The sequence below is a fragment of the Cimex lectularius genome, unplaced genomic scaffold (assembly GCF_000648675.2).
Source record: "Cimex lectularius strain Harlan isolate CLEC.00 unplaced genomic scaffold, Clec_2.1 scaffold23, whole genome shotgun sequence".
NCBI classification, from domain to species: Eukaryota; Metazoa; Arthropoda; class Insecta; order Hemiptera; family Cimicidae; genus Cimex; species Cimex lectularius.
The window spans coordinates 121,603-134,576 of record NW_019392690.1 but is presented as its reverse complement, the minus strand read 5'-3'; the positions used below and the strand labels follow the sequence as shown (position 1 = coordinate 134,576).

At 33.0% G+C, this 12,974-nt stretch overlaps 2 protein-coding genes across 3 annotated transcripts; one reads left to right on the top strand and one right to left on the bottom strand.

Annotated features, from left to right (window-relative positions):
* Positions 1-5,184: 5,184 nt before the first annotated feature.
* On the bottom strand, positions 5,185-10,636 carry LOC106661501 (phosphatidylinositol N-acetylglucosaminyltransferase subunit C). Of its 2 annotated transcripts, none has more exons than XM_014384955.2 (4): positions 10,403-10,636; positions 6,034-6,366; positions 5,396-5,965; positions 5,185-5,337 (listed from the first exon to the last, which is right to left on the bottom strand). In XM_014384955.2, exons 1-4 carry the CDS (start codon positions 10,437-10,439, stop codon positions 5,333-5,335), a joined length of 945 nt encoding a protein of 314 aa, XP_014240441.1. In that variant the 5' UTR covers positions 10,440-10,636; the 3' UTR covers positions 5,185-5,332. The 2 variants fall into 2 exon arrangements, with proteins under 2 accessions (XP_014240441.1, XP_014240450.1); XM_014384964.2 differs by having other exon boundaries at positions 10,508-10,633.
* Positions 10,338-12,668, top strand: LOC106661513. The gene is made up of 3 exons (XM_014384975.2): positions 10,338-10,446; positions 11,906-12,158; positions 12,217-12,668. Exons 2-3 carry the CDS (start codon positions 11,916-11,918, stop codon positions 12,289-12,291), a joined length of 318 nt encoding a protein of 105 aa, XP_014240461.1. The 5' UTR covers positions 10,338-10,446; positions 11,906-11,915; the 3' UTR covers positions 12,292-12,668.
* The last annotated feature ends 306 nt before the right edge of the window (positions 12,669-12,974 follow it).

Here is a 12,974-nt window from a genome sequence, read left to right as displayed (position 1 = left end):
TTTTTTGTTTTGTTTTGTTTATTACTTTAAAGGCATTCCACAAAACAGTTGTTTCATTTTTGTTTTGGATAAAATGAAATGTTTATTTATGTATAAATCAAAAAACAACAAGTTATCTGCTTCAAACAACTTACAAAACAATCTTAATTTTTAATCATTTTTTAAATTTATATATTTTTCTTTTGATTTTTCATTAATTACGTGATAATGTGTGGTACTAGTCAGTTGCACAAAGTACGATTTTAGGTTGTTTTATTTTATTGGATTTTTTTCATTGTCATATCAGTTTGGGTTTTTTTTCTTTTACATCACCTGAGTAAACTTATTGAGAGAACATTTAAGCCAATTAAAAATTTATACATTCTTAGTCTTTCAAAAATAAAACGTTAATTAAAACATTTGTGTGTATCATTTAATTGACCTGAAAACATTTAATATATATAAACAACATTTATTATTTATTACACTGTTAACACAACAAGTCGGTTCCCTCTTTTTATGGGTACCTGGACAACAAGATAACTAGATAAAAGATTGAACAACATTGATCATCGTCAACCCTCAATTCTTTTCCTGTCTTTTTCGTGTTTAAATCCTTCTAATTTCTTTTAATGTTTCTCCAGCCAAGTATAATGCTATATGATAAAACAGTAACTTACTTTTGTTCCTAACTGATACTAGCCTCTCTATACTTACCTCCAGGCCTCGTCAATTGTGGTCAAAATAACACAAATAACAAACACATATAACTATAGAGGAGAAGAAGATGACAGGATAGCATCAGATACAATGATATGGTATACAGATGGCTCCAAAACAAATCGGATCAGGCATTTTCTGTACAAGCCCAAAACATGAGAAATCAAACTCATTAGGGATGTACACTTCAGTCTTTCAAGCATAAATGCCATCAATGCTTGTGCCCTGGAAAATCTTAAAAGAGTTTACACTGGCAAAAAAATCCTCATAAGATCTGATGGCCAAGTATTAGCATGTGAAAGAATCACATCAAAATTAGTCAGTGAATGCAACCAAAATCTCCAAAACCTGGGGAAACACAACAACCTGATGATATCTTGGGTGCCAGGGCACAGGGGAATTTTGTGTAATGAGAAAGCAAACAGACTGGCCAGAGGAGGATCTGCAAGACCGTACATAGGCCCCGAACATATTCTTGGGATAACAAAAACAAATATAGAATCTTCCATCACAGAATGGATCCAAGCAAAACAAAAGGAGAAGTGGATAAACTCTAGCAGTGCTAGATATAGTAAACGTATGGTGAAACAACCCTAACCAAGATCCCCCCCCCTACAATGCCTAATTTATAAGAGCATAGCATGGCATAGGTGGATAGGCCTTAGCAAAATACTTATGTCGTATTATGATGCTCCGTTGACATCGTGCAGCAGCAAATAAGTTTAACTTCACTTCAATCTCGACATTCTAGACAATGCTCTATTGACAAATAGACAACCTGATGGTCCCTTGGGAGTACAATCCATGTCAGGGCACAAAGGAATTTTGGGTAACGAAAAAGCGCTCACACTGGCCTATGCAAGACCTTACATAGGCCCTGAAACTAAACTTGGGATAGAAATCCTCAATCGCACAACGGATTTAAATAAAACTAAAGAAGTGGATAAACTCTAGCGGCACTAGACATAGTAAACTTATGCTAAAACAACCCTCATCAAGACTAGCAAACTCACTGCTGCAGTTGTAGAGGGCCAAACTCAGAAGAGTGACAGGACTATTAAATGGTCACTGGCATCTTAGAAAGCATCTACATAACATGGGCATATATAATAATGACCCCATTTGTAGATTATGTATGAGGAGAAGGAAACAGCCACCCATATCATCTACGAATGCGAAGCAACATGGAGACATAACCTAGTATACAGAAAAAACCTAGGGAATGAAATTGTAGCAGCTACAGTCAATGATCTGATAGTTCTGAGAAGGATTGAGGCGATTGTGCTGAACTGGGGAACTAAGAAGGTACGATAAACCAGAAGACTGCAGTGCCTGGGGAGTACAAACCTCGCTTCCTAGTATCCTCATCATCATCATCATCATCATCATTCACCTCGAAGGTTTATTACTCCAGTATGTGCGTGCCCCTAGGGGAAATTCACTTGCCCTATTGGGTTGCTTTTGACAGCTAGGTCATTTCAACTCTCATTGCACACAAGTAGAAAGAAAACATTAAGATAAAAATTTATAAATAAAAATATAAATATACTGGCTACATTTGCATTGTATGAAAATTAGAATAATTACTTGCCAATTTAGTACAGAAACTGTTTAAAACATAATAGTCTTGTATGCATTCACTCTATCCCAGAATATTTGAATGATTTTGGATAAACCCCACATTCACGCTAATAAATTACATTCACACACCAAAATTCATTCACACTACCCCAGAGTATTCTATATTCATTGGGTTAACTGAGGAAAAAATCCCTCTTTTTATGCTAATGTATTACATTCACACACACAATCCTTGAGTACTTAATATTTGCAGTGATTAGGGAAGGTGCCCGTTCATTCATGCTAATAAATTCATTCACACAATCACCTATAGCACCCCAATTCTTTGCTCTTGTCAAAGCATCAAATATTAGCTTTGTTCTTATAATTAGGACAGCTCACGATGGATTTTTTCGCAAGGTGCTATTTTTATGAATTACTACCATAAATGAATGACAAAGTTATAGTTCACTGCATTTGTTAACTATATAAACACCTATTAAATAACGGGCGTTTTTGCATATATATTTATTTTTCAAAGATCATTGATTGATCGTATTTATGACGTTTTATTATATTTGTTTCAATTTGCCGATTTTTTTCCAAAAGGCGTAATTCTTAGAATCCTAAAGGAATTGCTATTTGTAAACGCCTTTCAGAACTAATAATGCTAAACCCGCATTACTTTAATGTCTTACTTGTAGTCTAACTTTGTGAATCTTGATTAATCTGGATCTCGATACGGTTTTAATAAAAATTTCTTTTTTAATTTAATTGTTCTTTGCCTATCAACGTATTTTAAGGTCATCATCAGGGCAAAATAATCTTAAAGATATCTATAGATTGACAGAATTTAAGTTTTTAGTAAATGGTTACAAATTTAGAAATATATTCAGTCCCAACATTGCCAACAAGGGCTAGTCTCATAGTTTTGCACTGATGATGACCTTAAAATAAATCGAAAGCTTGGCAGATATTAATTGAGCTTTTTTTCATTCAGACCAAACCGAGAACCAGATTATTCGTAAGGTTCATAGAGTTAGGCTATATTTAAGACATAAAGGTGATGCGGGTTTAGCATTCTTAGTTCTGAAGGCGCTTTAAATAGTTACAGAAAATTCAGTGATTATTTAGAGATGGTGAGGTGTAGTCTGGTGTGACGTAGATTTTATAAAAACCTTTTCTTTATCGTGCCAACGTTTCGACCTTTATTAAGATCATCTTCAGGGCCTGGGATTTACAAAGTTTAAATTTAACAAATACATGTAGGATGTGGAAAAAAGTGAATCTATACAATGCAAAAAAAAAATTATATTCAAAGTATTTCTACTCACTCAAAGTGTTTGTTTTCTGCATAAAACACTTTGAGTGAGTAGAAATTCTTTGACTGAATATTTAAAAAAATATTTTTTTTTTTTTGCAATATATAAATTTATTTTTTTCCACATCCTACATGTATTTGTTAAATTTAAACATGTTTGTCAATCCCAGGCCCTGAAGATGATCTCAATAAAGAAACGTTGGCACGATAAAGAAAAGGTTTTTCTGAAACCTACATCACACCAGACCGCATCTCACGATTTCTGAATAATTATCGACTAACTTTCACTAATCACCACACACGCAGTCTGTTATTTTATGCTCCACCGTGATGTCTTCCACACAACGGTCTCCACCATTAGAAGCGTCCATGTGCAACTTTGGACCTAAGCACAACCTGGTAAGTATGGCATTTTTCCCTTCTAGACCTAACCTATGCAGGCCAGGGACTGATGTCTATTTTTAGATTTGATTATTTAGTTGTGTTTCTTTTGTTCCAGTGTATTCTCCATTCATTGCTTTATTGCATTAGCGATCATTCTTTATAAATTTGTTGGATGTGGGCAGGGTCTCATCGTGGCTAACTTCACTGTCTTATCCGTTTGTTCCCAGATGTACCGAAGAGCCCAGACAACATTTTCCCCACTAAATTGTTGTTTTTATATTTCAGTTCCCCCCTTTCAGTTGTTCATATATTTTTCTGATCCTGCTGAAGATTTCTATTTAGTTATATACATAGAAGTAAGAACAGAAGTTTTGTTCAATCTAAGATATAGAAGGAAATTAATCAGCTATAGGATCATAAAACAGTTTAAATGTGTCAGGCATTGCCAACTGACACATGGACACTTAATTCAGAGAATTTTCCAAGTCCAACGTGTTAAACCTGTAAGGTACAGTTAACGGCGAAGCATATTTTAATTGACTATAACCACTATAAAGCACTGAGGACTTTGTCGAATAATCAAGCTGAGATATTGGTAGACAATGCAGAGAATAAAGAGAAAAACTTTTTAATTTTTTTTTTTTTGCTGGTGTTGACGAGAGTAGCTCTCTGAGTTAAAAGGACTCATGTGCATGTGGATGATGCCCAGAGCATGCACATGTCTCACTCTCAAGTACTATGTATACATCATTTCATTAGCATAAGAGAAGTTGCTGCTATGTCTGGGTGGCCCCACTGGGGGTGGTGTTCTTCCCCTGTTGGTGGTCACTCTTTGCCTCGATCATACTATCCTCGTATAAAGAAAAATGCAGCAAATATATCCTAAATCATTTAAATTACTTATACTTTTTATCTAAGGTAGTAAAATATAAAATTAATTATGATTAAATACATATATTGATAACCTAAATTGTTGACAGCCTTTAATATAATTTTTTTAAACTTCTACTTTGCTATATGTGTGGTGTTTAGGGACCGTTAATGATTATTTGGAGATCGTGAAATGCAGTCTGGTGTGACGGGTTTAGAAAGAACGAACTTTGGCACGACAAAGAAAATGTTTTTTTAAACCTACGTCACACCAGACCGCATCTCACGATCTCCAAATAATCACTTTGCTTATATTTAATCATCAGGTAATAAGCATTGTACACATAAAATTTCAAAACAAAAAACAAATTGATTTATTTCACAAAATTTATGGTTAAAATGTATTGCATACAAAAATACTTAAATGTAGATACAACAGTCTTATTTATTTGGCATTTAAACCTCTTTTAAGCAGACGTTTGCTCGATAATATTTACATCAACCTGGAACAATATACACATATCAGAAAAACATTTACGTTGTAAAATCGCTTTTTTTTACCTAAATCTTCAACAACAGCTTCATCCCAAGGGCCATATATATTATCTTTATAAGCGTGCCAACGTACGAATAAATAAGGACAGATAAAGTTTATAAATATTACCGAACAAAAGAAAATGGAAGTTAAAACTTTATCGACTTGGTACAAGCCGTACAATGAAAGCGTAGCCATAATTATCAATATCATTAAAGGGTAATTTGATAATTTGGAAAGCAAGAGAGGACAAAGTAAAAAATGAAGGATGCTGCAAGTCAGAAGTACAAAAGTGTCAAACGGAGTTGCCAATCTGGAAGCCAGGCATACGGAAGCAAAGACAGCGGCGTTTAACGACAGCGAACTCGACACGATGACAGCTCTCAAGCCGTAGTCGAAAAACACCATGTGTATTCCCATTATAAATACAGTCATAGCGTAAATTGTATCAGTGCTCACGCTTTCAGTCAGCGTTTTTAAAACAGGCGAGAGTACAAAGCCCAAAAGTAGAAAGTAGACTATAGCCTTTAGATGTCTCTTTTTATCCAGCTTTTGGATTGAAGACATCATCGCCTTCCATGCCATGGCACAACTGACTAAATAGAATAATTTTTAAATAAATAAATTGTATTTTTCATTTTTAAATGTAAAAATGTCAACTTACATAAAGGAACATTGGCCAATGCATCAACAATTACATAAAAAATATAACCAATTGTTGCCGTTATGCACAGACAAACAAAGAGAACTTCCGAGCTGATTAAATTGTTGTGCATATAGTAGAAATTCAAGGAGAAAAATACAATGATGCACAACTGCTGGGTGATGAGGCTCGAACCGAGAAATGCCTCTTTAAACGTTACTTCCCTGACGTTTATATTTTTCTTCAATTCTTCTAAAAAAGAAGCGTCGGTGTAGTTGTCAGGGTAACCTTGGTTTTCCCAAAGGTTTTTCCTCCATGGCTTTCTTCCAGTTATCATTTTTGATTTTCTACATTCTGAAAATTTGAGATAATAATAGCAAACAAATGTCAGTACATTAAAAACAACTTTAATTTTCAAAAATCTCACATAAAAATTTCTTTTTTATTATATCATACTTTTAGGCCTATTTTTTTAATATAAGTAAGTACTTTCAAGAGGTATATCTATTCCATAATAAAAATTGTACATAAACCCCCCCCAAAAAATGAAAAAAAATACTAACAACTATCACTGAGAGCAGGACACTGAACCTTTGTCTTTTTACGTGTCAAAGAAGATTATTGGGAGGAAATCGGAAGGAAAGTTGTATGTAAGGATTTGAGGTTAATGGAATTTGTTTGTAGTTGGATGTTGCAGCCTATGTGTAATTGAAGTGTCATTACTTGGCTCTATATAGGGAGCGAGTTGGAATGCTGCCCGATATGAGCATTGTACTGGACTATGTCAACAAATCTTTGGGTCCCTCTTCCGATTTCTGGAAGAATGTAATTCTATGGATGGTTTCAAAACAAATGGAGGAACCGGATCAGGTATTTTTTTTGTACAAGCCCAAAATATAAGCAGACAAACTCATAAGGGAAGTACACCTCGATATTTCAAGCTGAAATACATGTCATCAATGTTTCTGCCTTAGGAAATCTTAAAAGGGTTAAACTGACAAAAAATAAGGGATAGAATTAGCATGTAAAAAATGATATCAAAACTGGTCAGTGAATGCATCTAAAATATCCAAAACCTAAGGAAACACAACAACCTGGTGTTATCTATTAAAAGGCAGACACATTGGCCAGAGGAGAATCTGCAAGACTATTATAAATCCTGAACCTATACTTTGGATAACAAAAACAAACATAGAATCCTCCATGATCCAAAAAAGACAAAATTGGGAAATAAGTGGATAAACTCTATGGGCACTAGACTCAGTAAACTTATGCAAAAACAACCTTCACCAAGAAAGGCAAACTGTTAGAAAGGACTAATATCTACAAACATCTACAAAACATGAGCATATTAAATGATGATACCATTTGTAAATTATTCAATGAGGAGGAGGAAACAGCCATGCAACTTGAAGAAACCGCTCAATGGAAACATAACCTAGGATACAAAGAAAATCCAAGGAAAGAAAGTGCAGCAACGCCGTCAGTGGCCTAATATTCCTTTGGAGAAAAATCAAGTCGACTGCACTGAACTAATGAAATGGGAAAGTACAATAATCCAGAAGACTTAAGCCCTTGGGGGAACAAAAGCCCCAACTTCCTAGTATCTACATTCATCATCAACATCACCCCATCAACCCTCAATTAGACTTGGTATTCTATGTGTTATATGAAACATTCTATTCATTATTATTATTAAAAAATTTTGACATATATAACATTGTTTTCCCTTATGATGATGACCTTAAAATAAGTCGACAGCTTGGCAGTAACAACTGAATTTGCTTTTTTCTTCAAGACCATACCTTGATCCAGAGCATTCGTGAGTTTTCTTTCATACATTAAGGTGTTATGTTATCTACTAATTGTCAATTCAGATCCATTTCGGCTGGGAAGTAAGTAAATCAGAAAACAAAGTTTATACTGATACTCAAATAGTCTAAATACTGGTATAAATCACAATGAGTATATTACAATTTGATCAATTTGTGATAGAAAGCAAACTCAAGCAAAGTTTATATGACACTCGAATAGTCAAAATTTTCACACAATAGTCTAAATTCTGGGATAAAATCACAATCGGTATATCATAATAATATAACTCTGAGCTCTAACTTTGTGTGTTTTAACAGTGTAGAAAAAAATTTAGTTTATGATTTGATAAATTTGTAGAAAAAGCAAACTAAAACACTGTTAAAACTGTCAATCAAAGGGACAAAATGTTCACAAAATAGTGTAGCAACTAGGATAAGATCACAATGAGTATATTATAATAATATAACTCCGAGTTCTAACTTTGTGTGTTGTAATTGTATGGAAAATATAATTTTATGTTCTGATAAATTAGCGATACAAAGCAAACTCAAGCAAAGTTTATGTGACACTCGAATGGTCAAAATTTTAGCAAAATTGTCTAAATACTGGGATCAAACCATGATGCGTATATTATAATAACAAAACTCCGAGTTCTAACTTTATCTGTTTTAATTGTGAAGAAAATATAATTTTATTTGTTTTGATCAATTTGTGACAGAAAGCAAACTCAAGCAAAGTTTATGTGACACTCGAATGGTCAAAATTTTCACAAAATACTCTGAGCTATAACTTTATCTGTTTTAATTGTGCAGAAAATATAATTTTATTTGTTTTGATCAATTTGTGATAAAAAGCAAAAAGTTTTATATGACCCTCAAACACAGACAAAATTTTCACAAAATACTCTGAGCTATAACTTTATCTGTTTTAATTGTGCAGAAAATATAATTTTATTTATGTTTTGATCAATTTGTGATAGAAAGCAAAAAATTTTATATGACCCTCAAACACGGACAAAATTTTCACAAAATACTCTGAGCTATAACTTTATCTGTTTTAATTGTGCAGAAAATATAATTTTATTTATGTTTTGATCAATTTGTGATAGAAAGCAAAAAAATTTATATGACCCTCAAACTCAGACAAAATTTTCACAAAATACTCTGAGCTATAACTTTATCTGTTTTAATTGTGCAGAAAATATAATTTTATTTATGTTTTGATCAATTTGTGATAGAAAGCAAAAAATTTTATATGACCCTCAAACACAGACAAAATTTTCACAAAATACTCTGAGCTATAACTTTATCTGTTTTAATTGTGCAGAAAATATAATTTTATTTGTTTTTATCAATTTATAGTACAAAACAAACTAAAACACAGTTAAATATGTCAATCAAAGGGTCAACATTATGCAACATAGTATACTAATACTGGGATCAAACCACAATGAGTATATTATAATAATTAAACTCCGAGATATAACTTTATCTGTTTTAATTGTGTAGAAAATATAATTTTATTTATGTTTTGATCAATTTATGATAGAAAACAAACTCAAGCAAAGTTTGTGACACTCGAATGGTCAAAATTTTCATACAATAGTCTAAATTCTGGGATAAAATCACAATCGGTATATCATAATAATATAACTCTGAGCTCTAACTTCATTTGTTTTAATTGTGAAGAAAATATAATTTTATTTATGTTTTGACCAATTTGTGATTCACAGCAAACTCAAGCAAAGTTTATATGATACTTGAATGGTCAAAATTTTCACAAAATAGTCAGAGCTATAACTTTATCTGTTTTAATTGTGCAGAAAATATAATTTTATTTATGTTTTGATCAATTTGTGATAGAAAACAAATTCAAGCAAAGTTTATGTGACACTCGAATGGTCAAAATTTTCATACCATAGTCTAAATTCTGGGATAAAATCACAATAAAATCATAACTCTGAGCTCTAACTTTTTTTTTCATACTGTAAAAAAAAATTTAGTTTATGATTTGATAAATTATGGTACAAAGCAAACTAAAACACAGTTAAATTTGTCAATCAAAGGGTCAACATTTTTGCAAATAGTCTAAATACTGGGATCAAACCACAATGAGTATATTATAATAATTAAACTCCGAGATATAACTTTATCTGTTTTAATTCTGAAGAAAATATAATTTTATTTATGTTTTGATCAATTTGTGATTCAAAGTAAACTCAAGCAAAGTTTATACGATACTTGAATGGTCAAAATTTTCACAAAATAGTCTAAATACTGGGATAAAATCATAATGAGTAAATTATAATAATAAAACTCTGAGATAGAACTTTATCTATTTTAATTATGAAGAAGATATAATTTTATTTATGTTCTTAGAAATTTGTGATACAAATTTTAGTGAATTGTTTGAAAATGTTTTAAATATCTAAATTTTTCGATGAGACGATCGATGTTGGAAAGTTTAATCGGCGAGCTTGCCAAACCCGACGCAAATAGAGAAAAGTAGGGCCGAGGCAGTGGAACAACTCTGGAACAAGTTCAACCACCTCGGTCCAAAGTGATATTATTCGTACCTGAATTTGGACTTACTCCGATGTCTAGCGATCTCATTTATTAGGTAAGTCGTCACGGCTTTGGTAAAATGTGGAAATTGTCGGCAAAAAAGGAGAAATACTTACGTTCTACGAGTGATTACAAGTTCCTCGGACCACAACATCGAATCCTTCTATCAACTGTGATGCATTATCGATAATCGACCTGACATAACAGACTGCTCTTCTCCAAAGGAGAAGAGAGAAAAAATTTTTACACAAATAAATGTTTATAAAAAATATAAAATGTTAATTTTTCTTGTACCTTTATTAATCGTTTACTATTAATTGTGTTTGCCACACACGCATTTTTTATTTTTTTAAATTTAAATATACAGATGCAATTGAGCAAACAAATTATTCTTCATATGTCACTACTACAAGGATTTTAATCCCTCTATTTCTACCCTTCTGAACACTTCCCTTATCTGTTAAAGTACTTCTCCTTAATCTGATCCCCTCCCTACAACGCCTAAATTATTAGAGCATAGCATGACATAGGTGGATAGGCTATAGCAATCTACTTATGTCGTATTATGATGCTCCGTTGCATCGTGCAGCTGCAAATAAGTTTGACTTCACTTGAATCTCGACATTCTAGACAATGCTCTATTGACAAATAGACAACCTGATGGTACCTTGGGAGTACAATCCATGTCAGGGCACAAAGGAATTTTGGGTAACGAAAAAGCGCTCACACTGGCCTATGCAAGACCTTACATAGGCCCTGAAACTATACTTGGGATAGAAATCCTCAATCGCACAATGGATTTAAATAAAACTAAAGAAGTGGATAAACAATAGCGGCACTAGACATAGTAAACTTATGCTAAAACAACCCTCATCAAGACTAGCAAACTCACTGCTGCAGTTGTAGAGGGCCAGACTCAGAAGAGTGATAGGACTATTAAATGGTCACTGGCATCTTAGAAAGCATCTACATAACATGGGCATATATAATAATGATCCCATTTGCAGATTGCAACATGGCGACATAACCTAGAAAAAACCTAGGGAATGAAATTGTAGCAGCTAATCAATGACCTGATAGTTCTGAGAAGAAGGATTGAGTAGATTGTGTTGAACTGGGGAACTAAGAAAGTATGATAAAACAGAAGGCTGCAGTGCCTGGGGAGTACAAACCTCGCTTCCTAGTATCCTCATCATCATCATTCACCTCGAAGGGTTGTTACTCCAGTATGTACCGCCCCTAGGGGAAGTTCACTTGCCCTATTATGCAGCTGGGTTGCTTTTGACATCTAGGTCATTTCAGCACTCAATGCACACATCTAGAAAGAAAACATTGAGATAAACATTTATAAATAAAAATATAAATGTACTAGAAGTCCTGGCTACATTTGCATTGTATGAAAACTAGAATAAATTTACAATATATTCTGTTAATTTTTACACTGCTTCTGAATATATCACATTTTTCATTTTTTCTCCCCATATTTTTTTTCACATCCAGCAATAATGTTTTAGTGTTTTTGTTATGGAACTGGAGGACTGTGATGATAGTAAGGGAAAGAAGAAGGCTAAGAAACGGTGGACCAATACAAAGAAAGTGAAAAACAGCAAACCCAACCAGACGATGAAAGTCGACGATGAATCTGCTATTTCCAGCCAAATTATAATAAATGACAATGCACCACCGACATGTGGGAGTCCCTCGCCGGAAGATGAAGCCCATTTTATGCACTTGATTCTCACAAGCGTTTTAAACAAAAAGAAAATGGTAAATATTTCTATCATTGTAAAAAAAAAATGATTTCAATATTTTGACCAATTTGCAGGAGCTGCTTGAAAGTGAAGAAGTCATGGAGGCACTCTTGGCCAAAAGAGCAAGATGTCAAGCTCCAACATTTTAACGACATAAATTAATTAAAAATACTTAAATGTCTGACTTTGTTTGTAATTCTTTCTCCTTAAGTTAAATTCGAGAGGTGACAAATTTTTACTTTGGTCATTTACAATTATCCTGATCAGCCTATTATTGCTATTTTGGTCCTGTGTTTAAGACAAAAATCCACCACTGAAGATGGCTTAATGCAAAAATGGACTGACCAAGATGATCAGAAACGGCCAAACTACTTTATAATGTTCTTTGTCAAAATGATTCAACAAAACTATGCAAAATCTGTCCTCTCGTATAAAATTTAAAACTATATTAAGTTTTAATTTTCATTTATGCAGCACTATGAATGCTGCATAAATGAAAGTTATGACTTTGTATTTATTTTATTAGTGAATAATTTATAATCACAAATAAATGTTTCTTGTTGAATTACTTTGTTTTTAATTCACTATTTTTCATGGTCCGCTTGACTGGCGCTGACTCAACTTAAAACCTGAATTAATTGAATTTGTTTTTAATGTAGCGTCTACTGTTTATTGTAAACTATATATACTGACCAATTTCTCCAGGAGGAACTGGGATTTTGATGGTTGACAATTATTCATAAAAAATTAATAAATGAACTATGATGATGATGATAATGATGATGATAATCCGGAGGTCTGGACATTTCAAAGGAAATAACACAGTTTAATC

Bases quoted from the DNA above. Each gene is read 5' to 3' on its own strand.
- LOC106661513 (XM_014384975.2), top strand. From the start codon at position 11,916: ATGGAACTGGAGGACTGTGATGATAGTAAGGGAAAGAAGAAGGCTAAG. The intron at 12,159-12,216 runs GTAAATATTTCT...ACCAATTTGCAG, and splicing joins TTTTAAACAAAAAGAAAATG to GAGCTGCTTGAAAGTGAAGA.
- LOC106661501 (XM_014384955.2), bottom strand. From the start codon at position 10,439: ATGAGATCGCTAGACATCGGAGTAAGTCCAAATTCAG. The intron at 6,367-10,402 runs GTACGAATAATA...TCAAATTTTCAG, and splicing joins CGGAGTAAGTCCAAATTCAG to AATGTAGAAAATCAAAAATG. The intron at 5,966-6,033 runs GTAAGTTGACAT...TATTCTATTTAG, and splicing joins ATTGGCCAATGTTCCTTTAT to TCAGTTGTGCCATGGCATGG.